Source organism: Cynocephalus volans, chromosome 1 (genome assembly GCF_027409185.1).
Source record: "Cynocephalus volans isolate mCynVol1 chromosome 1, mCynVol1.pri, whole genome shotgun sequence".
Classification (NCBI taxonomy): domain Eukaryota; kingdom Metazoa; phylum Chordata; class Mammalia; order Dermoptera; family Cynocephalidae; genus Cynocephalus; species Cynocephalus volans.
In genome coordinates this window covers 42,305,401-42,330,763 of record NC_084460.1, presented here as the reverse complement: position 1 = coordinate 42,330,763, position 25,363 = coordinate 42,305,401, and the positions used below count along the sequence as shown (strand labels likewise).

Here is a 25,363-nt window from a genome sequence, read left to right as displayed (position 1 = left end):
GAGTGTTTGTTGGTCATTTTTCTTTTTATTCATTCTATCTAGGTGTAATTGTTATCTATTGCTGCATAACAAATTCCCACAAAACTTAGCAACTTAAAACAACACACATCGTTATTATTTTACAGTTTCTGTGGGTCAAGAGTCTGAGCACGGCTCAGCTGGTCATTTGCATCAGGATTTCTTGCAGACTGCGGTCAAAATGTCTGCTAGGATTGGGGTCTCAGAGGGCTTGATTGGGAAAGGATCCACTTGTAAGCTCACATGGGTGCTTGTGGGCAGGATTCACTTCCTCAAGGGCTGTTGGGCTGAGGGCCTTGATTCCTCGCTGGCTGTTGGCCAGAGGCCATTCTCAGTTCCTTGCCATGTGGGCCTCCCCAGCGTGGCAGCATGCTTCATCAAAGCCAGAGTTAGAGACAGCCTGCTAGCAAGATGGGAGTCATAGTCTTACACAGCCCAATCACAGAAGTGACATACCGTTCCATTTGTCCTATTCCATTAGTTAGAAACAAGATGCTGGGCCAACTCACACTTTGAGAGAGGGGATTATTCAAGGGCACAAATACGGGGGCTTGGGTTATCTAGTTGTACTAGACAAGGTAGCAATAGCTAGTGACTGCATAGCATTCACTGGGGGATAGACACTGTTCTAAGCACTTTTTGTATGTTACTTACTCAGTCTTCATGACACTTCGATGAAGGAGATACTGTATCCACCCTAGTTTTATAGATGACAAAATGGAAGCCTAGCGAGGTTCTGCTACTTGTCTGGGGTCACACGGCCAGAGTGGCTGAGCTGGAATCTTAAGTAGTAGCAGCTAGTCCCTAGAGAAGAGTGCACCCTACCTGGCTTTGAGTTTGTGAACTCAGAACAAGCCTGCTGACCACATACGATCTGCGTCTACAACTTCTCTTGCCATGTGGCTTTTTTAAGCAATTCCACTTCAGTGTCAGTGTGGCTAAGAGATTCCAGAACCCATATCTTGGGGATAACTTTGTCTCCTATTTAGTGTGTCTGCTCCTCTTTTTGAAGAAAATGCATGATTGGTCATAGAGTCCCTGAGTTTCAGGACAGGAGGACTGAGTGTCAGTTACTTGTGCTCTTACGGTTTTTGTCTTTATCTGTTCACACCTGTACTAGTGTTGACTTAATATTTTTATTTATACTTTATTTTATTTAAGTTGACTTAATTAAAAAAGCCTAAATAAAATTAAGTTTAACCTCACCAGACACTGTTCTCTATCAAGGCTTGAAATCTATGTTCATTTTTCTTTTGTTAAAGAGGGAGATTATGAAGGTGTTGAAGATGTAATAGCACCAAAGGGAGACTTCCATGCTAAAGTGATCTGTAAGATTACAAGAGAATTGAAAGAGGATATTTCTTTCATTACTGATCTAAGGAGGTGTTTGGTACTGCCTAAATGATCTCTTGTTCTACTTCTACTTGTATTACTCTCCACTGATTTGGTTCAAGCTGTTTATTTATAATTGGAAAAACTGAGGTCTGTTGAGTGGATCTGGCTAGTGGTTCACACTGAGTCTGATTTCTCAGCTCCTGCAACCATTTTAACGCCATTATCTTCTGCAGCCCCCGTTTGACTCTTATAGCAAAATTGAGGAGTGACCGTTTTGATAGGTGCTTTCTTTGCAGTTATAAAAATGGAACATGGTGACCTTTTTGGGGAGCCGGTGAACTTTCTTGTCTCTGAGGTGACCTGGAGTTGAAGACCCAACTCTGTGTGTTTTGGTGGAAGGGCGCTCTTTATTAATGTTGAGTCCTTCACTGTATTTGGAAGTAAGAAAAAAGTAAAAGTCCACAAATTCATGGTGTCTTTAAAATGGAATGTAACCATTGCATTAGTAAATGTATAGAATTTTCATCTACTTTCTAAAGCTTTCTTGTAAAGCGATTTCATTTTAATTTTTTAAATTGACATGATTGTTGCAGGAGAATAAGGAGGCCCATAAAGAATGACTTGACCGGAAAGCTGCATAAAGCACAAAGTGTTTTTGCTGGTGGCAGCCTGGCGTGGCCCCCACAGCATGCTGGGAGCAGAAATCTCAACAGATATTTTATTCATTTTACTCCCATTTTGGGGTGAATTTGGGGTTTCTGTTTTTGGAGTTGGCAGTGGTTATACAATTGCATTCTTATACGAATTAATTTCTTTTAAAAAATGAAATGAACAGGTATTTCATTGTGAACGCGTACTCCACGCAAGAACTGAACCACAGTCTTTGCATTGTTTTCTCATTTAATCCTTGTGCACATCTACACGGGGATTCTGCTGCAATCCTTGTTTTTTACGTGGGGAAACTGAGGCTAAGAGAGGGTTTGGATGATAAGAGGTAAAGGTGGCAACAGAAGTCAGGCATCAGATACGAGGGTGTTCTTTGTTTTGCCTTCTCACTGAACTGGAGCATTGGGAAAACAAAGGAGAGACCCAGCAGCAGTCAGACCAGGCCTGAGACCTAGTTTGGTCCCTGTCCCCTCCTCTTTCTTCTGCCATAGGAGGAAGGGGATCAGCTGACAGGTGGGAGATAGAAGAGAAATTCATCCTGTAAACATATTCCATCAGCAAATATCTGGGTGCTTGCTGCCAGGGACCTTAGCTGATTTCACAAAGTTTCTGATGCCTTCAGGGATCAGCTACTGCAAGGAAGGAAATGAACTGGACAGGCAGTGCCCTGACAGGCATTGAAATTACAAAGCAGTTCTATCCACACAGTGGGCCATAAAAAGGAATGAAGCATCGAAAAATGCTACAGCACAGATAAACCTGGATAAGCCAGTTGCAAAGGACCACCATGTATTGTGTGATTCCACTTACATGAGATACCCAGACCAAGCAAATCCCTAGAGGCAGAAAGCAGATCAGTGGTTGTCATATTGGGGAGTGAAGACTAAGGGAGAGCGGGGTTTTCTTTTAGGGATAATGAAAATATTCTGAAATTGATTGTAGTACTAGATACGTAACTCTTGAATATACTAAAAAGCCATTGGATTATATGCTTTAAGTGGGTGAGTTATATGGAATATATGTTATGTCTCAATAAAATGGTGGATTTTGTGCCTTTTTTTTTTTAAGGGAAAGAATTAAAAACAGTAACAAAACAAAATTCCTCCCTTGAATCTACTATGCTGGTCATACAAAACACACCTGGAGGCCTCTAGTTTCAGTTTCTCCAGTTTCAGCCTGCATGGAAACTAGCTTTATGGTTGTAAACTCCTCCTACGATATCTTGTGGATGATTTCTGCCCTGGTTTATACCATAGTTTCTCATTCTCATCACCAGTGATGTTTTGGGCGATGGGTAATTCTCTGTGGTGTGGGGGCTGTCTTGTGTGTTGTAGGGTATTTCGCAGCATCCCTGTCTCCACCCACTTGGTGCCAGGAGCAGCCCCTTCTCCCCACTCCTGCCCCAGTCATGACAACTCCAAATGCTCAGTATTTTATCCTTTGAGGGATAAAATCACCCCAAGTTGAGAACCACTGCTTTATACAGGTAGATTTTAGATATATGTCACCCAGAAAAGCCTCAGAGAAGTGATCACCTGAATTGTTTCTGTTTTTATCTTTCAGATGATGGATGCAATAAAAGGAACGATGACAGAAATATACAACGATCTTTCTAAAACCACTACTGGAAGCACAATAGCTGAGGTCAGAGATGACACATGAATTCCTTATTTGCTCAGTGTTATATGGGCCACTGTAAAGGGGGCACCATGATGAAGCCTCTCTGGAAATCCCTCTTGGGTCTTGGCTTTGGTCGCTGAGTTGGCTGTGCTGATTGTGGTGGTTGACGGGTGTATTTCTTTCTTTATCCAGACGGCTGGGGTTGTGGAGACCTGCCCTGCTTTGTGTGATAAATTCACTTCTAATGAAATAGCCAAAACCAGAGCCTCAGTTCACCCACTGGCGAAACTGGAAACCAATTCTTTTTGCTCCATGTAAAGTTGGCTCCTTAATCCTCTCCATAAGTTTGAACTTTTTAATACAAGCGATCCTTTTTGTCCAAGAATTTGTGCATTGAAATCTCCACAATTATGTGATTGGCTAGAGAAGAAAGTGGTTAAAACATTAAACTATCCACTTACGAAGTTACCACTTAAAAAAATATACCTCCCTGTACTTCCCTCTTAGGCTAATTTACTACTGAGGCTTAGAGAGTGGGCCGCTTGCTGGTTGTGTGGATGTTACAGGGTAGGCCAGATGCAAATGGGTCACCAGGTGGAATGACATGGGGCAGGATTTCTTGAAGCCACTGAAGGTGATGTTGACTGGAAGTCTTATGCAAAGCCATTGACCTCTGGGGATGTGACAGGATGAGGTCAGCACTAAGACGAAGAAGTGAAAATCATTGGGAAGGTGACCTAGTAGTCCCTTCAACAGAGGACAGTGTGAATATAAAAGTTTAAGAGAGGTCTTCAGAGAAATCAGTGAGTCCCCTTGGACTTTTTATTATTATGGTGAGGACACCAAACAAGAAGTGAACACTGTTGCTTTAGAAAAGCTTCCCTGTGCCCCACCGTGCTTGATTCTTTTTTGTTCACTTAAAAACTGCGGTGTGGTTGAAAGTAGGGGCCACAGTGTCTCACCTGAAACTTTGGCTGCAAATGTGTGCCAGAATTTTTCAGATTTTAGGGAGTTAATGTGTAGTTCTCCCACCATTAGACACAACATTTCTGCAGGGAAATGTGGTTGTTCACACTACCTGGGATAAATCAAGTTTTCTCAACCTTAGCACTGCTGACATTTGTTCCAGGTAATTCTCTGTGGGGACTGTCCTGTGTGTTGTAGAATGTTTAGCAGCGTCCCTGGCCTCTACCCACTAGATGCCAGTAGCACCTCTAATTGTGACAACCATGAATAACTCTAGACATTGTTGTTAGGGAGGTGGGGGCGGGGTGGGCAAAATTGCCCCAGTTGAGAACCACTGTGCTAATTAAACACTGTAAATAGCCTTACATCATTTCATGTCAGGTTTATCTTTTCCTCCTCCAAATGAGTTTGCCTCAAACTTACTCCTCTCAAAAATATCCTTTGGTTTTCAGAGACGTTAGGCTTTGGAATTTCAGGTGAATGATTATGGATTACTTAAGTGGTGTTAAGTAAGAGAGAAAATACTGCTATTTTCATTTTTTCAGGCAAAATTTTTTTTTTTTTTTTTTTTTTTTGCCTTTTTCGTGACCGGCGCTCAGCCAGTGAGTGCACCGGCCATTCCTATATAGGATCCGAACCCGCGGCGGGAGTGTCGCTGCGCTCCCAGCGCCACACTCTCCGAAGTGCGCCACGGGGTCGGCCCAGGCAAAAATTATTAATTAAGCTTTTTTTTTTCTTTCTGGCTGTGATGGGGATCCAAACCATTGACCTTGGAGAACACCCGTTCTAACCAACTGAGCTACACAGCCAGCCCTTAAACTTTTCATGTATTATTTATACGAAAGTCTGGTTTTTGTCTTCACTTTAAGTGGCTTTTCTTTGTGCCAGTATTTCTTGGAAAAGAAGGCCTGCTTGTACTTGGTTTTCTGAACCGGTATATCTTGTGAATATGGGATAACCCATTGGTGCCCACCTCTCTGGACTGTCATCATGGCAGGATTGGCTTGGAGCCAAGCTGTCTGCTTCCTTGATTAATCGCATGACGTTCACAACCCTGACAGCTAGTGGGTGGTCAAGCTTCTGAGCCTGCTGATGAATGGCACGCTGACAGCCTTTTAAGACTCTCTCCGCCTCGTTCCAGATTCGCAGGCTAAGGATCGAGATCGAGAAGCTTCAGTGGCTGCACCAGCAAGAGCTCTCTGAAATGAAACACAACTTGGGTAAGGCCTGGTGACGTGGTCTGGACTGAGGAAGGTTTTGGGTGAGAACTTCTTTGCACCTCTGGAGTCAGACCCAGATGTGAATGGTGTCAAAACTAGGCTAGAGGGTTATATGACTCGTGGGGAGAACACAGAATCCTGGAGAGTCTAACCTGGAGAAACCAGGTATGCAAGCAGGTGTTGGTGGGAACCCTCCTTTTCTGTCTTCAAAACACCAACAAACAATAAAATAGTGGTAACAACAGTAGCAGCAACTCCTATGTATTGAGCTCTGACTTTGTGCCAGGAACTGTTATAAGTGCTTTTTCACGAATTAACTAATTTAATTCTTACACAAACTCTTATGGTAGAGGGTTCTGTTATATCCCTGGTTTTCAAGTGAAGAAATTCAGGCACAGACATGTTAAGGATGTTGTTCAAAGTCACACAGCCACGATTCAAGTCTGGGCACTCTGGCTCCAGACTTTCCTGTTAGTCATTGAATGTTTGGTATTTTAACAAGTACTTGGATGCTTCCTGTGTGCCCCGCACTGTGGAGAAAGATACTTTGTTAGTCCCTGGATTAGACTGAGTGACATTTTGGGTTACTAATTTGTGTAGGTATTATTAAAGGCTTTTCCCCCAAAGGTAGAAGGATTGGTTTCAGACCTGCATGTAGTGTCAACCAGGATTCCAGAAATCAGAACACTTTGTCTTTGGTTAGGGAGGCATGCCCAGGTGTTCCCATCTGTGCACCTGTGGTCTGTGTTTAAATCACACCTTGCAAACTCAAATTCTTAACAGAGCCAACTGGAGAGAAGCCCTCCGTTCCATACCTTGCTGCCATGTGGGAAGCTTATTTGGGTGGTGGTGTTTCTTCCTGTTTTTCTAGTAAAGTCAGGGAATTATTCTTATAAGATCTTTCCCTTTTTAAATGTTGGCTAAGCGTTTGGAAGAAATTAATTTGAGCTGACCAGAACTTGCCATCGTTTGCAGGCTCCTAGTTAAAGGTAGTTGGATTGACTGAAAGGTTCTGCCTGGCCACAAGTGTTTTTGGTCTCCTTTGCATTAATTTTCTTTTCTGGTCTTTTTTTTTTTTTTTTAAATTTCAGAAAGAATATTTGAAAGAATTGAGGGACCGTTTATTATTTTTTTATTTCAGTATGCAGGTCGCTCTCAAATGAAATGCAAATAGACTTACTGTCTGGAGTAAAATTAGAGAACTCTCAGTAGACTGAGCAGTTGCTAGTTGTCTTGTTAACGTAGTCATCACCCACAGTGCCCTATCTGGTTGGTTTCTTCCAATGCTACAAGGAAGTGCATCTAAGTTCTAGGCCCAGCTCTGTTGTTATAAACTGTGTGCCTCAGTTTTCTCATCTGTGAAAGGGGTAAAATAGTAGTATTTACCCCATAGGATTATTATTATAAAGATTACATGAGTTTAAAAAAAAAAGATTACATGAGTTAATATTTATGAAGTGGTTAGAACAGCCCCTGCATGTAGTAGGCACAATATAAGTGATTGATAGGGAAAAAAAGGCTTATACTAGTGATAAAATTGAATATGAGTTTTAGTGGTAGTTGTTTCAAGGGTTTATTTGAAGAATTCCCACAGTATGGTTTGGGGTTGAGAATCACTGTGGGACTGTGGTTATCTCCCTACTGGGTACCTCACGTACATTAGAGGTTGAGCATTCCTGATCTGAAAATATGAAATCCGAAATGTTCCAAAAGCCAAAACATTTTGAATGTCAGTATGATGTTCAAAGGAAATGCTCATAGAACCATTTTGGATTTCAGATTTTCGGATCAGGGATGTTCAACCAGTGTGTATTCTGCAAATATTCTGAAACTAGAAAAAAACCCGAAATCGAAAACACTTCTGGTCCTAGACTTTTCAGATTAAACCAGTGTCACAAGCAGCCCCGTCAGGTCACTGTGATGCATGCTCTGTCTACAGATGAAGGTGTGGGCTGGGGAGGCTAGGCTACCTGCTCAGGGTCACACAGTCAGGGATTCTCTGAGCCAGGATACGCCCCCATGTCTGTCTGAATAACACTGTGCCCTGGGCTGGGCTCAGGTGATACAGCCAGCACCCGCTCCCCTTCTCCTCCAGAGCTGACCATGGCGGAGATGCGGCAGAGCCTGGAGCAGGAGCGGGATCGGCTCATTGCAGAGGTGAAGAAGCAGCTGGAGCTGGAGAAGCAGCAGGCGGTGGACGAGACCAAGAAGAAGCAGTGGTGCGCCAACTGCAAGAAGGAGGCCATCTTCTACTGCTGCTGGAACACCAGCTACTGCGACTACCCCTGCCAGCAGGCCCACTGGCCCGAGCACATGAAGTCCTGCACCCAGTCGGGTAATGCCTCTCGGGGTGCCTCCCATCTCTGGCTGACGTGGCAAGCGTGGCTTGTCCTGTTCCTTTCACTCTCGCTCGCAAACAGCTGTGTCTGTTATGCACAAGGGAGCAGCATGCAGACAAATAGCTAAGACTTCAGACACGGGTGTTTCAGACCTCTGATCTCCTTTGCAGAACCTTTGATCTCTTCTTAGGCTGCGGATGCTCCAAAACATCCTACAGTGCACAGGGAGGTCCCCCCTAAAACAGAATGATCTGGCCCATATTAGTCCATTTCTGTTGCTTATGACAGAACATCGGAGACTGGGTAATTTGTAAGAAATAGAATTTATTTCTTACAGTTTTGGACACTGGGAAGTCTGAAGTCAATGGGGCGCACACATTTGGCGAGGGCGGTGTTCTTGGTGGGAGTTCTGTATGTTGATGCGCAGGGTATTATATGGCAAGGATAGGGCTGAACAAGAGAGAGCTGACCTTCTCATTCACTCTCCTTATAAAGCCATCACAACCACACCTGTTACTCCATGAATGGATCAACTCATTCGTGAGGGCACAGTCCTCACCATCTAATCACCTCCTAAAGGCCCTACTCTTTCAGATACCATAATTGGATTTCTCACCCTCTTAACATTGTTACAGTGGAGATCAAGTTTCCAGTACATTAACTTTTGGGGGACACGTTTGACCCAAAGCATGGCCTAAAATGTCTATAGTACTGAAGTACAGAAACTCTGCTTTTTGGGAGTTGGGGGGGGCGTGGCAATAATGGACTCACAGCTTTAAATAATATGGATTCCCAATTCTTAATGTTAAGGGAAAAAGTATCGGTGTGGAACTAATCTGTTGTTGACACTTATGTAGTATTTGTAATCTCCCTTTCTAACACAGAGCAAGCAGGCCTCAGACCTGGAGCCTTTAACTGGAACACTATCTAGTTAGGATTTACAATAATCTTTTAACAATTAATTTTCACAATTGGCTTTTATTTATGGCAAGTGATGTTAGCTTTATATGCTTAGAATTAAGTTTTCATTTTAAAGAATTCATTTAAAATGTTGCATAAATAGTATAAGGACGTGTGTCTGTGGATTGGCAAAATTTGTGAAGGTAACGTATAAATGACACAAGTTTGAGAAGCTTTAGGAGTTGGCAAATGTTTTCTGTGAAGGGCCAGAGTGATTATTTTAGGCTTTGTGGACCATGTGGTCTCTTCTGCAACTAGTCAGCTCTGCTCTTATAGCATGAAAACAGCCATAGATAATAATGTAAATGGGTGGACATGGCTGTGTGCCAATAAAACTTCATTTACAAAAACAGGCAGCACTAGTTTACAGACTTCTGCACTAGACAGATCTTCTGTTGTTTTGTTAGCTTTTGAAAAGGATTGAAGCGTACGTTGATGTGTTCTTTAATCTTCTTTAGGGAGATGTCCTGTCTCTAGAGACTTGAAATCTCTTATTGCAGTAGAGTTCAATTCCCTCGTGTTTCCCTAAGTTCTAGAATGTGTCTGCTAAGCCTTTTGCTGTTACCACAAGATGGCAAAAACATCCTTTAGCTTTGCTTTCTTTGTGGGATAAACATGTTCGTTGTTCTTAAATTCCTCTCAAATGCCCTGTTTTTTTCTATTTGTCCAAATTTCCGCCACCTGTGGATGCTCTATGCCTCTGACATCGTGTTGCCTTTCACGTAGATTTCTCCATCCTGCTCAGAAGGAAGCAAGTCCGGGGTGGGGGTGGGGGTGTGCTAAAGTAGGTCTGCACTTAGAAATTATGAAATACGGTCAATCTAAATTGACAGTTACAGGCTGGCTCTTATTGATGGGCTTCGTTTGTACTGAGAACACGCTTTCATCTCCAGAACGATTTAATAAAACTTGAATTGCAACTATTGAAAATTAGCATATTTTCATATAAAATTTGGAGTTCCAGCTTCTGGAAAACTGTGGCGATCTGGCCACTTGTACCTGCACTTCTGCTCTTGGTGGGGCCGAGCCACAGGCACTGCCAGGTGCAGAGCAGGGCTCTGTGTGTGTCCCAAAACCATCACACCTGGCTCACATGTCGCTTCTATCTCTCCCCTTCGTCTCCAGCTACCGCTCCTCAGCAGGAAGCGGATGCCGAGGTGAACGCAGAAACACTGAACAAGTCGTCCCAGGGGAGCTCCGCTAGCACACAGTCAGCCCCTTCGGAAACAGCCAGCGCCTCGAAAGAGAAGGAGCCACCAGCTGAGAAAAGCAAGGACAGTGGCTCGGTGAGGATCCCATGCCTTGGGCTGGTAACACCAACCTTTTGTGCCAAGCAGAGACTTAGGACCCCGCCCCATGTCTGCCAACCCTGAAGTCCCATGTCATAGGAGGTCTGTGGCAGCCAGACCACGGGGGATCAGACAGTCTAACTAGGGCTCTTTCTCACTTTTGTACCAGGATTTCCAGTGATGTGCGGGAACATGGAACTCAAGGTGGCATGTGTGGGACTTGGAAGCTGGTCCTCAGCACTCTCCCTGGGGACCCTCAGGTTTAGGACAGTGTTGTCCAGTTGTACTTCCTGAGATGATGGAAATGTTCTGTATCTCCTCTGTCCAATATGGTAGCCACTAGCCACGTAACTTTTAAGCACTTGAACTGTGGCTAGTGTGATTGAGGACCTGAATTTTAAGTTTTATTTAATTTTAATTAACTTAGATTTAAGTAGCCACATGTGGCTAGTGGCTACCATTTTGGACCTTGAATGTTGCGCCGCTTGGTTTTCCAGAGTGTGGTGTATGTGACATTGATCATATGCAAAGACTATTTTAGGGGCCTGTTGATAATCTTTTACATTTTAAGGCATTGTGTAATTATTTCAATGTATATTAGGAAAATAAGTTGTTAGACTATCAGTTAAAGGGCTTTGGTTTCACTGATTATCTAGTAAGAGGCTAACATGAAATAAAAGTGAATTGATTTAATTTTGAGGTAATATACTTTCTTCTTGGAGATGACAGAAATCTGGAGGATGGATAGGTGAGTGAAGTTTAGGAAACAGAAAATGTTCTAGAAGTCGAGATGTAGGGTTGAGTAAGGGGCCACCCCAGTGCTGTGTTCCAGTCTGTTCAGTGTGGTAGACACAACACAAGGTGTACGGCCACCCTAGCTGACCTGCACCCCCCAGCCACCTGACCCACCTGACCACGCCAGGCAGAGGGTGCTGAGATGCCCTGGGGGCAGTGTTGAACACTCCCTGGGTCTCTGGGCTTCCCTGGGGGGCCACATAGGCCCCAGTGCCCTGCGTCATTTTTTTCTTTTTGTATTTCTAGACCCTTGACCTTTCTGGCTCCAGAGAGACACCCTCCTCCATTCTCTTAGGCTCCAACCAAGGCTCTGGTATGTTGCCACCTGGTGGGCGAATGTTGCATTCCTATTTCACGAGAGCAGATGGGAGGCCATTTTTTCAGGGAGAACTTTATTCCCATTGTGGCAGATATTGTCAAACTGTGGTAGATCCTTGGGCGGTGCCTTGGGTGGGTATTTGGCAGGGGTGAGGGTGTAGCCGGGCAAGCAGCTTTCAGGCACCTCTCCAGACTGATCTGCATTTACCTGTATTTGTTGTATTTATTGGGTATCCACAAAGAACTTCATGTGGACAGAGGATTCTGTTGTTGAGCTGGGATGGGTAGAAGGTATACACTTGGGTCAGACAGTCCTTCTGCCCTCAGGGACATGACCGCAGGAAATGAAACCTATAAACCTTTCTTCCGGAGGTCTCAATACTTGCATGTGGTGGATGAGGCACTTGAGCCTTTAGAGAAATGAAGAAAATGTTCAGGTGGACCGTCTTTCTATAAAAACCTTTCCTGTTGGGGAATAACCTGGTAGGCTGTTTTGGGGAATTTTCCTAGACATCTGGATTTTTTCTTCTGTGGGGTTTGAGTCATTTTCCTTTCCTAGCCCAAGGAGTCCTAAACCAGTTTTCCTGCACCCTCCTAAACCAATTTTGGGTGCTTCCAGAAGGGTTCAGAGAAGGTGCCGTTCTTGTTGAGGTCAATTGTGCTTAACTCAGGGTTCTTGCCTGGCACCTCAGCTCCAGGATCTTTCTGCCCAATGATTGTCTTCAGCTGAAAATCAAAAATTTAATTTCACTTCTGCATATTGGGTGCACAGATGTATTAGTGATGTCCATTGTTAGAGTGGCTGGGTGAAGGTTTCCCGAAGGGTTAGGCCTAGAAGGGGTGGGCAGGATTTGTAAGGGCGGGGGTGTTGGATAAGAGGGAGTAGCATGAGCTGATTTTAGGGAGATTGTGAACTTGGCATTAAATACGATTCAACCACCTATGGAGAAATAAACTCCCTTTTCACTTCTCCTTTAGTCCTCAGATTAAAGTGCTGAGAATAGACTCTGATATATTCGAATTCTCTTTTTGGCAAACACAGAGGAGATTTTAGATTTTAGCAGCATGGTACCCACCTCCCCACGCCCGAACTTAATACTACAATTTGGTTTTCATTATGTTAATTTGTAGAGTTGCTTTCTATTTACAGGAAGTTTTAACCATTTTTTGTTTTTTGTTTTTTTTGGAGGCTGGCCAGTAAGGGGATCGGAACACTTGACCTCAGTGTTACCAACACTGTGCTCTAACTCAGTGAGCTAACCGGCCAGCTCTTTTTCCCCACTTTTGATGGTAGAAATAAAAGTTTCTTTTTTGGGCTGGCCTGTGGCTCACTTGGGAGATTGTGGTGCTGACAACACCAAGTCTAGGAATAAGACCCCCTTACTCGTCATCTTTGGGAAAAAAAAAAAAGGTTTCTTTTTTTATTTATTTAGGTTAAAGATAAAAATATGAACTAAGCAGTATGTAGGAGGATTGTGGATGTGTCGATATTGTGAAGGTGATATGAGAAATGTCCAAGTGGGGGAAACACTGTTTCAGACAAAGGGGTGCTGCTGATATTTGGGAACCACAAAGTTGTGGCGTCTGGGGAGATTAATAATGCTGTGGTGTTATTAATCTAACAGGAATCTGTTAGAGTAAGGAGGATTGCATACAGGCAGGCGGTTGGGAGGAGCACCATATTCCATTTCTGAACTGACGGAGGTTATTAGCTAGACCAGAGGTCAGCAGACTTTTTTTTGTAAAGGACCAGGTAGTAAATGTTTTAAGCTTTGCCGGCTACACGGTCTCTGTCACAGCTGCTCAACTTTGTGTTGTAGCGTGCAAGCAGACATAGACAATATGTAAGCACATGTGTGGCTGTGTTCCAGTAAAACTGGACTTACACAAAGAGGCACTAGGCTGGACTTGGCCTGTGGACCATAGTACACCGAGTGCTGACCTAAAGCATCCAGTGTCAGAGGTAGTGGAAAGGAAGTTCTAATTGGAGAGAAGGCGAGAAGCCCAGGTAGATGCTGGTGACTTGGTGGTAGATGGGGGTGGGAGGGGGGCTTGAAGGAGGAGTTCATCTGAATAAGGCAGATAAACTCCTGTCTTCATGGAGCTTCAAGGGAAGTCAGAAGAACTCTTACTGCTGCTTGCTGAAGAACGTGAAGCACTTACACACCGTATCACATTGATTTCCAATGTGTATGAGAGAAGACGTCTATTTCCATTATACAGATGAGCATGTTGAGGCCCAGAGAAGTTAACTCAGATGCCCAAGTAACTCAGTGAGTGATATCAGAGTCAGGACTTTAGTCCAGAGTTCTCTTGACCCCAGCCTCATGCTTTCAGCCAGTGTGCCAGGTACCCAGGTACCCTTAGGTAGGCCCATATAAAATTGCTGTTTTTATAAGTCAAAAATGTTTCAATAATGGCACTTTTGTGTGGCTCAACTAATAAGGCACTGATCTCTGGGGAAAGGGCTGTAGATGTGGCCCTTCTTTTTTTCTTTCCAAATCTACTAACTCACACTTCTATACTTCCCTCCTTCCCTTCTCCTTACCCAGCTGAATTTCCATGGCCATCGTCCCAGCAGTTCCCTGCTAATATAACCCTGCCTCTCCCACACCTTCCTGTTTTCTCAGCATGTCCATTTGGTGAAACCCCACCTTGGATAAAGCCCAGCTTTTACTCCGCTGCACCCAAGCCTCAGAGCTCAGCTGGAGAACGTTCCAGCACACACACACAAATCTTGATCACTACCCTCAAAAGCAAAGATTCTCATTTGCCTGGTCATCTTACCAAATTTCTTTCATCAGCCTATGTTTCCACTCTCCACAACAGCGATTTCCAGAGTGCAGTGCTCGGTTTCAGCCTCCTGTCTCCCTGCTTTTGCCATCCCCGTGAGCACGAGTGTTGCCTCTGCCCGCAGCAGAGAATCAGGCCCCTCTTTTCTTCCTCTCCAGTCATTCAGGCCCACCCACATCTGCCCCTGTGTTTTTTTTCTCATCCTTTGTTGTGGCCAGATTTCTTACACTCAACTGCTTCCTTCCCTAGGATATCTCCACACTTCTTTCTAGACACCCTGTGTCTCCAATAGCACATTCTGCAGTGATGCTGTGTTCTTATTTCTACACTGAATATTATGGTAGCCACTAGCCACATGTGGCTATTGAACCCTTGAACTGTGGCTAGGATGATGGAGGAATGGAATTTAACATTTTATTTTCCTTAATTTAAATGGCAACATGTGGCCGTTGCTACCATATTGAACAGCACAACTTCAAGACTGTCCTGTCTCCTTTAAGTTTTTTTCCCTCCTGCCTCCATTTCCCCTTCTTACCTGCTCTGCATCACTCCTCAGCACATAGGATATGGTTTCTGTTCTGATCCTCCGCCTGACTTCCACCACACTGACTGTTGACCCCTGAGCCATTGACTAGAATGGACATCATTTTAAATTCTAAATGTTGTTTTGAGACCTTGTCTCAAAAGAAGGTCAGATTTGTTAGAATTGTGGGGTTTCCATGTCAGAAAGGGCCTTCTCTTCGGGTCTTGGGTAAAGATTGAGATGGACCCAGGACTACACGTAGTACGGAGGTTTAGTCCCACATTTAGGACTTGGAAAGAGACTGGGCAAAGTCACATCAGCAAGGTGGAAGCACCGTAGAGCTCATTGTCAGAAACTGGAGGGAAAGGTTGGAGCACGGTGTTATAACACCAGAAAAGAGTGTTTTTCAGCCAGTACTAGAGTAACACAGAGTGTGAGCACAAGGACATGTGAGCAGGGGTCTTTGGGGGCTGTTCAGGACTGCAACGGGGCCCTTGGGGGCTGTTCACGTCATCTCATTTCCCCCTATTTTCTCACCAAAGTGGTTTGTGCTAATTGATCCGTGTCAAAGCAGAAGGACCTTTTCAGTCTCCTTCTCATTCCTCGTATGTCTAACTTAACTTCTGCAGCTCTTGCTTTTTGATGACTGTGCACATGAAGTATCATGGAGGAAAGTGGGCTTTAAAGAACATGGAGGTTTCTGAGCTCTTTTATGCACCTGGTACCAAGATGGTCAATTAGAAGTCTAGTTGGGGGCCAGCCCGTGGCTCACTCGGGAGAGTGTGGTGCTGATAACACCAAGGCCACGGGTTCGGATCCCATATAGGGATGGCCGGTTAGCTAACTGGGTGAGCGTGGTGCTCACAACACCAAGTCAAGGGTTGAGATCCCCTTACCGGTCATCTTTAAAAAAAAAAAAAAAGAAAAAGTCTAGTCAGAAGGAAGTGTGAGTGGGGCGGTATGAGCTCTCTCAGTATGTGGGCATGGGCCTCTCCTGTTTGTCTTCTCTTTCAATTTTAAGATTTTAATCAAAATAGTACATGCATATAGTTATAGAAAGTAAAGTGTAAGGGGAAAAGCTCTTCCTATTTCCCGTCTCCACTGCCATTTCTGGTTCTTCTGGTATTTATCTCCTTATTTATAAATAATATACTTCCCTGTAGTTCTGTTTCTTGACTTTAGACATTATTGTTGACTTCCAGCTTTAAAAGATGAAAGTTGAGGTCACTTATGTGACTTCTCTTCCTCCTCTCAGACTACTGAGGTTACTATTGCATGTGTGCTCTGGGTTAACTTGGCCAAATAAAACCCCTTCCCCCTCAGTTCTTACTCTGTCTGCTGTAGACAGTGGCTCTTGACCCCTCTCAGCCCAGCTCCTCCCCCCGCTTCCGTCCCTGTCATGTCCAGGCTGTTTACCTGCTCTGCTAGTGTCCTGGCAGCAAGGTTGAACACATGTGCCTTCTGTTCTGTGACTGCAGCAAAGTCTTCCTGCTTTTGTCTGTTGGCTGAGTCTAAAACTTGAAATGTGATCCTCCTTGTTTACATTATTAGGACCATACCATTCCCTGTGGACTCACATACTATACTGTGATTACATTTTCATTCTTGTACAGCCTTACTTTTTACTGGAGTTTGTATTTTTTTCCCCCTTGTTTTCAGTTTTTTTTCCTACCTACCTCTTCACCATATCATTTATTTTATGGAGACTTCTTTCACTTTTATTTTTTGGTGGTTGGCCGGTATGGGGATCCAAACCCTTGACCTTGGTGTTACAACACCATGCTCCGACCAACTGAGCTAACCAGCCTGCCCGAGGCTCCTTTCACATCGCTATTTTTGACTCTTCTACTTCAGATTGGATTTGTTGGTAATCTGCCATCGGAGCTGAGGATTTAGCTCACTTGCTACTCGTCTGTAGCCCCTTCCTCAATCCTCTTCAGCACATGCACCTTCTCCATCCTCCCCTCCGTGTTGGGTCATTCCCCTTGGCAGTAGATTAGTTATTACTTGCTCTAAGTTCTCTGGATTACTTGGGGGCAGGGGGGTGCCTTCAGCCTTACTGTGGTTCTGTACTCACCTCTGTTTTTCCTGGTTGAATTAGGCTATTGCAGAGCTAGTGGTCCTGCTTTCAAAATCCTTAGAATTTGTGGCTTACAAAGTGCTGAATTGCTTTTATGTCATCGTATACCTTATTTCCCATCTGTAATGCTGTGCCGTGTCCAGTGATGCTGTTTGTGGTTTGATATGCATTTTTAAAATGCCTTAGTGTCCTGCAATTGCATTAAGTTGGAGCAAGCATTTCTACAGTAGCCTATTGACTAATAGAAACAGGGAGTGCCTGGGGTTATGTGGAATTTGAGCTCTCTGACAGACTCTGAGGCTACCTGTGTATCTCTTCAGTTAGCAAAAGGTGTGACAAGCAACCTGCCTATGCCCCAACCACCACAGAGCACCAGCCGCACCCCAACTACCCAGCCCAGAAGTGTAAGTATGACCCTGTCTCACGGAAGCTGCCGGGGAGTTATTCCCGGCATGCAGAAGGCTTGTTTTGTGTGTGTCTCTGTGTGTTTTTCCCTGTGGGCGTGTCTTCTGCTGTTCTTTTGAGTGATGGGTCTTCCTTTCCTTGTAATGTTTCTTCTTAGCTGTGCCCCTGGTGGCCACCACAAACTGCCTTAGGAAGTGAGCGAGCATACAGTTTGGCTTCTGGAGGGTGATCATTGCTCTTATCATAAAGGGTCCTAGATTAACACCAATTCTCCCATCCTGGGAGTGCCAGGATCAGCCAGCGCCCTCTGTCCCACCCATGTGAGGAGCTGGGCCCTGTAGATCCCTTGGCTGGCCAGCCTGGCTCTGCCAAGGTGACCGTGTACACGGCTCGACCCCTCTGCCATCTCTTCTCTGCCTTCCCCAGAGCTGCAGGGACTTGATGTGGTTTGACTACATCATTGTAGGATTTTCTCATGTATGGCGATGACCAGCGGCCTCACTTCCCAAAGACCATCCAGAAGAACTGAAAGCGTAGGCATCGCAGTAGGGAAGAGCATGGAAGAAGAGGTGGATTCAGGATGTTAAGAAGCATCCTTGTCCCCAGCTCTACCTACCAGAATACTTCCTCCTTTTGGTCATCGAGGCACTTGACTAAAGAGTTCTCTGCTGAGTGAATACATTACTTTGGAGATCTTTCTCATTCTTTTCATTGCTTATCTTCCAGAAACAGCACTCATGACTAAAGACACGCATGCCTTTTTACCAGAAAATAAGCAATCCGGTCCCCCAAGGCAATAGTGTGGTCCCTTCCTCACCCCCTCTGATTCTGTTTAAGCTTGACCCTCGGTTTCTTTCAACCATATAGCATCACCCCACTTCAGAAATTTAAAAAAATCCTGTCCCAGTCTGTCTGAAGTTGGTAAGTGATTTAAGTAAGATATGGTGGGATCTTATGGGTTGGCTGACAGGTGTCTCTGTCCACCTGAGCCTGCAGACCTGGGCTGTTGGATAGTTCCAGGCATCTTTGCAGACACCTCATTGGCTCAACTCCAACTTCCTTATTTCTTCCTCAGCTATTTAGCTTTTTGTATGTGTGTCCTCAAAGCCATCCTAGGTCTGCTCTGGTTCTCCATCCTTCATTGACCCTTAAACTTGTCCTTACTGGGAGCCTGTGGGTCTTTGTTTCCAGGTGGACTTAACCATTCTGATCCACATTCCTTCTTTATGATCTCCCTTGGGTGGACAAGTGGAGTTTGGTTATAAGTCTGTTTTTCAAGTTGCTTATCAATTGACAAAAGGAACCCCATCAGTAAATAGATGCATGCCAGATTTTGGTGGCTTTCTCCAGTGGCCAAGGTTGGACGCAGAAGTGCATGGGGTGCTGGGTGTCATTCAGTCATATAGTAAGGGTACGCAGTTCCAGGGACTGCACTAGAAAGGCCTTCCTTGGCCATTTTTAGTAACTTCCTCACTAATCTTTCTTCTCTGTGAGCATGACTTCCTACTGTTTTTCCAACAAGCTGTTAAATCCTAAAAAAAAAAAAAAAAAAAGTTATTCTGCCTTTGTTCTCTACAGACCCACAGATCTAGGGAAGTCAGTGGTGGCGGTATTTGAACTGTCAGTGTTTTAAGGAGTGGGGAGGGGCAGGTGGTTTCCCAGGTAGGAGGGCAGCTCATATTGCAGGATGGTCATGCTGAGGTGGAGGAGGGACAGGCTATATGTACTGAGCATGTGGGTTTACTTCCCCAGACCATTCCCGGAGTAGCAAGTCCAGTTGCTGGAGCAGCAGTGATGAGAAGCGAGGATCGGCCCGCTCTGAGCACAACAGCAGTGGCAGCACGAAGAGCCTCATCCCGAAAGAGTCTCGGCTGGACACCTTCTGGGACTAGGGGCAAATTGTGACACAAATCACCCACCCCACTATTGGCGGGGGAAACCCAGACACCAGGCAGATAGGAAACTGCTAAGACAGAACCACCACCTTCAGGCTTGAGGATTCCACGTATTCAGCCTTGGCCTGTGCACCTGGCGCCGGGGCAGCCTACACTACATGACGTCCAGCATTAGCTTTGAGCGAGGGCTGTTCGGCCCACATGAACCCTATGCTTTAGATGTAAATAATGTACAATTTGTGGATGTCATTGAGCCTAGAGTTCCTTCCCTTTTTATATTTGTATTGACTTTAACTTATAAAAAAGAAAAACAATTAAAAACCTAACAACAAAAAGAATGTTTTGATGTTGGAGAAGGGATGGTCAGTTGCCCTTCTGTCACATAGTGGAATAGAGACTGGGCCTGGGGATTGCTGTCACACCCAGGCCCTCATCCTTGGATACCCAGGGGACAGTGAGCCATTTCTGCGCATACATGTGTACGCAGCACGTTGGGATCAGGAGTTTTGGCACAGCCTCTGTGCTGTCATGGGCTCATCACATCAAGCCATCGGCCCCTTTCAAATACTACGTTATTATGTTACAAAACACAAACTCTCCGGATCAGAAGAACACAGGAGAAGCTAGTTTATTTTGTGTGGTTTCAATGATGACTCTTCTGCTAAAAGGGAAAAATCAATGTTCTTGTTTACAGAAGATACACAGAAACAAGCCCCACTCAGCTCAGTTACAGAAGAGAAGAAGAAAGTGTTAGGGTGATAAACTCCAAAACAAAGAGAGACCTTTGCTCTGCAGTTCCTCTTGACACACTCACACGCTTGGGAAGAGATTGCCATGCTTCTCGGAGGCAGGCACTGGAAAGCAAGACGCACGCAGAGGACGTTTGAGTCTGGGAGGAAGCATGTATGTATTATTTATATGACGGAATTTTACGTTTTTATGTAAGCATGAGACAAAGGCAGTATGAGAGAGCAAGGCCCCATCATGCTGTCTGTTACACTACGTATGCTGTAGCACCATTCTGTATGTTGTGTAAAACAAAAAGCATTGATCAAAGCAAAAGGTGATGTATGTATATGAGAAAATTAATTGTACGATATCATTCCAGGACATTTTGTTGTACATTTTAGTCTCGTTTACTTTCTCTTCATTGTTGATAAGAGGATACGAATTGTACAGTTTCCAGCTAGTTACCCATATTAGAGAAGAAATAAGAAGAAAGTATTAGAAGAAAAAGGAGAGAAAGAACGTTTGTCAATTGCAGTTGTCCAAAAAGAAAAAAAAAAATAGCCTAGCTGGCCTTATTTGTGAAGCATAATTGCTTTTAGCATATGGAAGTATTTTTTCACATTTTCTTTGTATAAAATTTGTATTAAACTTAAATATCTTTTTTGATGATGGTGTTTCTTTGTGACTTAGCCAGTGGACTCACACGCTATGCTCTTTTGGGTTCTTCCCTCCCTATCTCCCTCCCTCCCAATTTTTTCAGATTCTTCACCTTTTTTTAATTAAACTGTTTTGGAAAAGTGGCTTGATCGTCCTCGAATTTGCAGTTTTCCATTTGGTCGGGTGGGCTGTGTCAGGTTTGCATGACCAAACACAGGAGAAGGGGCCGGGAGAGGTCAGGAGCCTGCCCCCAGCTGAGGGCACGTTGGCGGTAACAGCCCCTACAGGGGCTTCTGGGTCAGTTGTAGAGAAGCTGGGAGGGGAGGGAGTTGTCTTTCTGTGGTCACCATGCAGGCCTGAGCTGACTAACAGGCCTTGCATGGGCAGCAGTGACCCTGGCATCACCTGCTCCTGAAGGCCCACAGGGTGCGAGAAGCCAATGCAGTCTTGAAAGGCTTCCTTTGCTTTCCAAGCAGCGTTGTCCTTTTTCTCTGGAATCCAGTGGTTCCCCCGAAAAAGATGTGCCCCACAAACACCTTTCTGCTAAGAACCAAGACTTGGTATAGCCTGCAGGGGAGTTTGGGAGCACAGGTGTAAATTCATCCCCGTGACCAGCAAATGCACATTGTGGGTGGCACTGTCCCTGCACTGAGGACACTGTGGGGACGTCGAGGGATCTGGTCCCTGTCCTCCCTGAGCTTGCATTCTACTGGGGGCAACAATCCTTCAGTCACTCAAGTATTGATAGGGCACCTACTATATGTGTTGAGCACAATTTCAGCTACTGGGGACAGGAGGGTGGACAAGGGGCCATGAGCCCTGCCATTGTGAGACTTGACTTCATTGGAAGACAGACCAGCTACAAATGTCAAACATTCCAGAACCAGATAAACTAATGTAGTAAATACCACGAACGCAGGGGTCTGCAAGCTCCAGAAAGGGTTGGAGTAAATGTTGCGGGCTTTGTGGGCCATGCCATCTCTGTCCCAGCTACTTGCCTGTGTCCTCGTAGTGAGAAAGCGGCCATGGAGGACACATACATGAATGGGTGTGGTCAGTTCCAATAAGCTGCTACAGAAACTGGAATTTGAATTTCATTTAATTTTCTTGTGTCACAAAACATTACTCATTTTTTTTCCCCCAAACCATCTAAAGTTGTAAATGTTGGGCCAGGCCGTGGCTCACTTTGGAGAGTGCGGTGCTGATAATACCAAGGCCACGGGTTTGGATCCCTATATAGGGATGGCCGGTTAGTTCACTTGGGAGAGCCTGGTGCTGACAACACGAAGTCAAGGGTTAAGATCCCCTTACCAGTCATCTTTAAAAAAAAAAAAAAAAAAAAAAAAAAGTTGTAGATGTTATTCTCAGCTCAAAGTTCATACAAAAACAGGGAATGGGCTGGATTTGGGCTGCTTGCCATTGGTTGGCCAATGCTGTGAAGGGACTAAATGGGGATGGTGAAGAGCAGGATTCCAACGGGGACCAGGCAGAAGCCTCTCTTGGGAGGGGACATTTGAGCTGACACCTGCGTGAGGGGCTGGCTGTGGGAAAATAGGGTAGGTGAGTGTCCCTGACCAGAGGGTCCAGCAAGTGCAAAGGCCCTGGGGTACGTGGGAGCTCAATATATATACATTTTAAAAGATGACCGGTAAGGAGATCTTAACCCTTGGCCTTGGTGTTGTCAGCACCAGGCTCTCCCAAGTGAGCTAACTGGCCGTCCCTATATAGGGATCCGAACCCGTGGCCTGGGTGTTATAAGCACCGCACTCTCCCAAGTGAGCCACGGGCTGCTCCAGAGCTTAATATTCTTGGTGAGTGGCAAGAAGGCCAGTGTGGCTTAGAGGAGCAAGTGAGTGGGAGAGAGTGCCGGTTGTTCCAGAATCAGTGCCCTGGTATTTCCTCCTTGATCCTTGGGTGTGTTCGTCCTCTGCGAGAACGCTAGTAGATGCGATCTCCCACCAGCGGCTGTAGAAACAGGCCCAAAGAAGCGACTAGCTCAAGGTCATAGAGCTAGTGAAGGATTCTAATTGGACTCCTATTTAAGTGCTTTTTCCAGTAGAACATTATTTGTCTTTTTTCTGGGGTGGCTGGCCAGTACAGGGATCGAACCCTGGACCATGGTGTTGCCAGCACCACACTCTAACCAGGTGAACTAACTGGCCAGCTTATTTGTCAATTTTTAAGTGAAAAAATGTTAGTTCCCTTTTATTGGGCATGCACAAGCACCCTCCCCCCTCCCTCGTTGAAGACTGGAGGTGGGGTGCACGTAGCCCATGTAGCAGGGGAAGAGGCCGGGGTGAGTGGGGTGAAGTCCAGTCACTCTCTGTCTTCTGGCACCAGCAAGCCAGGACTGTTATGGTCTCTGGGATTTTGTGCTCTCTGCTCCCTCAACCTGCCCACCCCTTCATGGCTGGCACCTTATTCTTCAGATAGTCTTTCAGATGTCACCTCTGAAGTAGCCCCCGCTCGCTCCTCATAGCCTCTGTTTCAGCCTCTTAAAATGGTTTTCTTCACATCCCTGAGCAAAGTTTACAGGCGTTGACTATTTAACGTGTGTGTGTCCCACTCAAAAGTGGGCTGTCTCTGTTCCCCACTGTGTCCCCAGGGCTTGGAAGGGCTGATGAAGATCATATAACCCCAAAGTGGTGGGCAGTGTTCCAACGCAGAGGTCAGCCTCTGACCTGTCCTCACCTGACGTGTCCCTGCACCTCCCAGCTCATAGTAGAAAGGACTCGAAGAAGTGGCTTGCTTCCTTGGTGGTAGAGAAATGGTTGCTTTTTAAAATTTGTTGAATTTTAATTTTGCTGTTTATTTGACTAGGTAATAGAGCCACATGACTCAAATTTGAAGATAGAGAGGGCCCACAGTGTAAAGTCCCTCCCTCCCAGCCACCCTGGGCTTCTTCAAGCCCCTTCCTGCCAATCTCTCAGGGAGTCTCTACAAACAAATGCAGACACATTTCTCTCTTTGTTTTTATACACAAAGAGTAGAATTTGCTACCCTTCTGTCTTGTCCCTCCTTTTTTTTACTTAACCTAAAGATTTGGGTGTGGTTCCATGCTGGTACAAGCACATCTGCGTTCCTCATTATGGGTGTGTGACGTGTTATGTGCAAAGATGTGGAGGTAGCCAGTCCACACTTGGACATTCAGATTGTCTCCAAACCCTGGTGTGGCAAACAGACCTGTGGTGTGTGTATGCACCTGTCTCAGTGAGGGTTCCCATGGTAGTCATGCCCACAGCAGCGGCACCAGAGGGTCAGTGACCAGCAAGATAAGAGGAGAAGGGCTTGAGTTTCCAGTGACCAGGCTGCCAGGCCTCTTCAGAAACCCAGTGACTCTGAATCTATGAATGAGAAGAGGGAGGGCCTGAAGGGGTCTGGCAAAGCTGGCAGAAGCTTCTATGGTCCTCGCTCCTTCCTCTTGACAGTAGCCAGGCATGGGACAGCAACGGGCTGGGACCGCCAGCCTGGACAGTTGCAGGGTGGGAGCGGAGGTGCCTTTTAATGTAACTGGCACTCTCGCCACCTGGTGGCCACAGGCAGTACTGCAGCCTGCAGAAACAGCGGGACCACAGCAGACCAGGGAGAAAGAACGTGGGCCCAGATCGTTCATTTTGGCGACAGCTGTTTACTGAGCCTTCTGTATGAGCCAAGCACTGGGGACACCGTAGTGAACAAAAAGGCGCAGTCTCTGTCCTCATCGATCTGACAGTATTAGTGGAAAGTTGTCAAATACGAGTGTAGTGTGATGCTAGGCTGGCTAGGTGTGCTGAGATGAAGCAGGGTGAGGTGGGCAGGGAGATGGCGTGGTGGGGACAGCATCTCTGAGGAGCTGACCTCTGAGGAGAAGCCTGGTGGAGGGGGCACTGAGCCGGGACATCTTGGACAGCCATCCTTAACGCTGGCTGAACGTTAGAAGCACCTGGCAAGATGTAAAAAACTAATAAATGCCCAGATGCTGTCTGCGTGCCTCGCAGAGACTCTCTTAGGTGGGGCTTGGGCGTGGGTACTTTCTGGAGCTCCTCAGGGGATCCTGATGGGCAGGCAGAGTTGAGAACCACTAACCTGGTTGGAAGAGCCTCCATCGAGAAGGAGGAGCAGATGTGAAAGCCCTGAGGCAGAGATCCTGGCGCTTTTGGGATGAGAAGGCAGGTGGAGGATGTGGGGTGTGGATGAGATTAGAGAAGGAGGGAGTGGGGTGGGGGTGCTGCGTCACATGGCGGGCCAGGGTCAGGAATGTTGCCTTGTGCCCCGAAGGAGATGGGAACCTGGGGCAGGCAATGGTTACAAATCAGCTTTACTGAGATGTAATTCACATACCATGCAATTCACCCATTTAAAGAGTATAATTCAATGATTTGGAGGTATTTTACATTGTTAATTTTTAATTATATTGTGATGAAATGTTTGTAATATAAAATTTACCTTTATTATTATTATTATTTTTTTCTAGCTGGCCTGGATGGGGATCCACACCCTTGACCTTGGTGTTATGACACTACACTCTAACCGACTGGGCTAACCAGCCAGCCTTATTTTTACCACTTTTAACTATACAATTTAGTGGCATTAATCAGGGTTGTGTTCCAGAGTTCGGCACCCATGTACCACCTTTATATCAGGATACATCGGGGCACCACCTATGTTATTTTCTTTACCCCAGGGAAACAAATGTCGCCATAGTTCTCCAAGTGTTACCCATATGGGCACGTCCCACATGCCGAGCTCTGTGCTGAGGCTTTTCATTCTGTAATC

The 25,363-nt window shown here is 45.4% G+C and overlaps 1 protein-coding gene across 11 annotated transcripts in view; it reads left to right on the top strand.

The window, feature by feature from the left end:
• The window catches only part of ZMYND8 (zinc finger MYND-type containing 8), a 143,153-nt gene that overhangs the window by 92,816 nt on the left and 24,974 nt on the right, over positions 1-25,363 (top strand). For 6 of the 11 annotated variants that reach the window (XM_063076156.1, XM_063076119.1, XM_063076135.1 and 3 more), the window contains 7 exons: positions 3,583-3,663; positions 5,747-5,825; positions 7,921-8,160; positions 10,250-10,410; positions 11,455-11,521; positions 17,243-17,326; positions 19,080-20,693. In XM_063076156.1, coding sequence (XP_062932226.1) covers positions 3,583-3,663; positions 5,747-5,825; positions 7,921-8,160; positions 10,250-10,410; positions 11,455-11,521; positions 17,243-17,326; positions 19,080-19,219 — 852 coding nt within the window. In that variant the 3' untranslated portion in view covers positions 19,220-20,693. Of the gene's footprint in view, positions 1-3,582; positions 3,664-5,746; positions 5,826-7,920; positions 8,161-10,249; positions 10,411-11,454; positions 11,522-17,242; positions 17,327-19,079; positions 20,694-25,363 lie in introns of those variants that run through there. The other 5 variants (XM_063076180.1, XM_063076144.1, XM_063076164.1 and 2 more) reach the window with 2 other exon arrangements.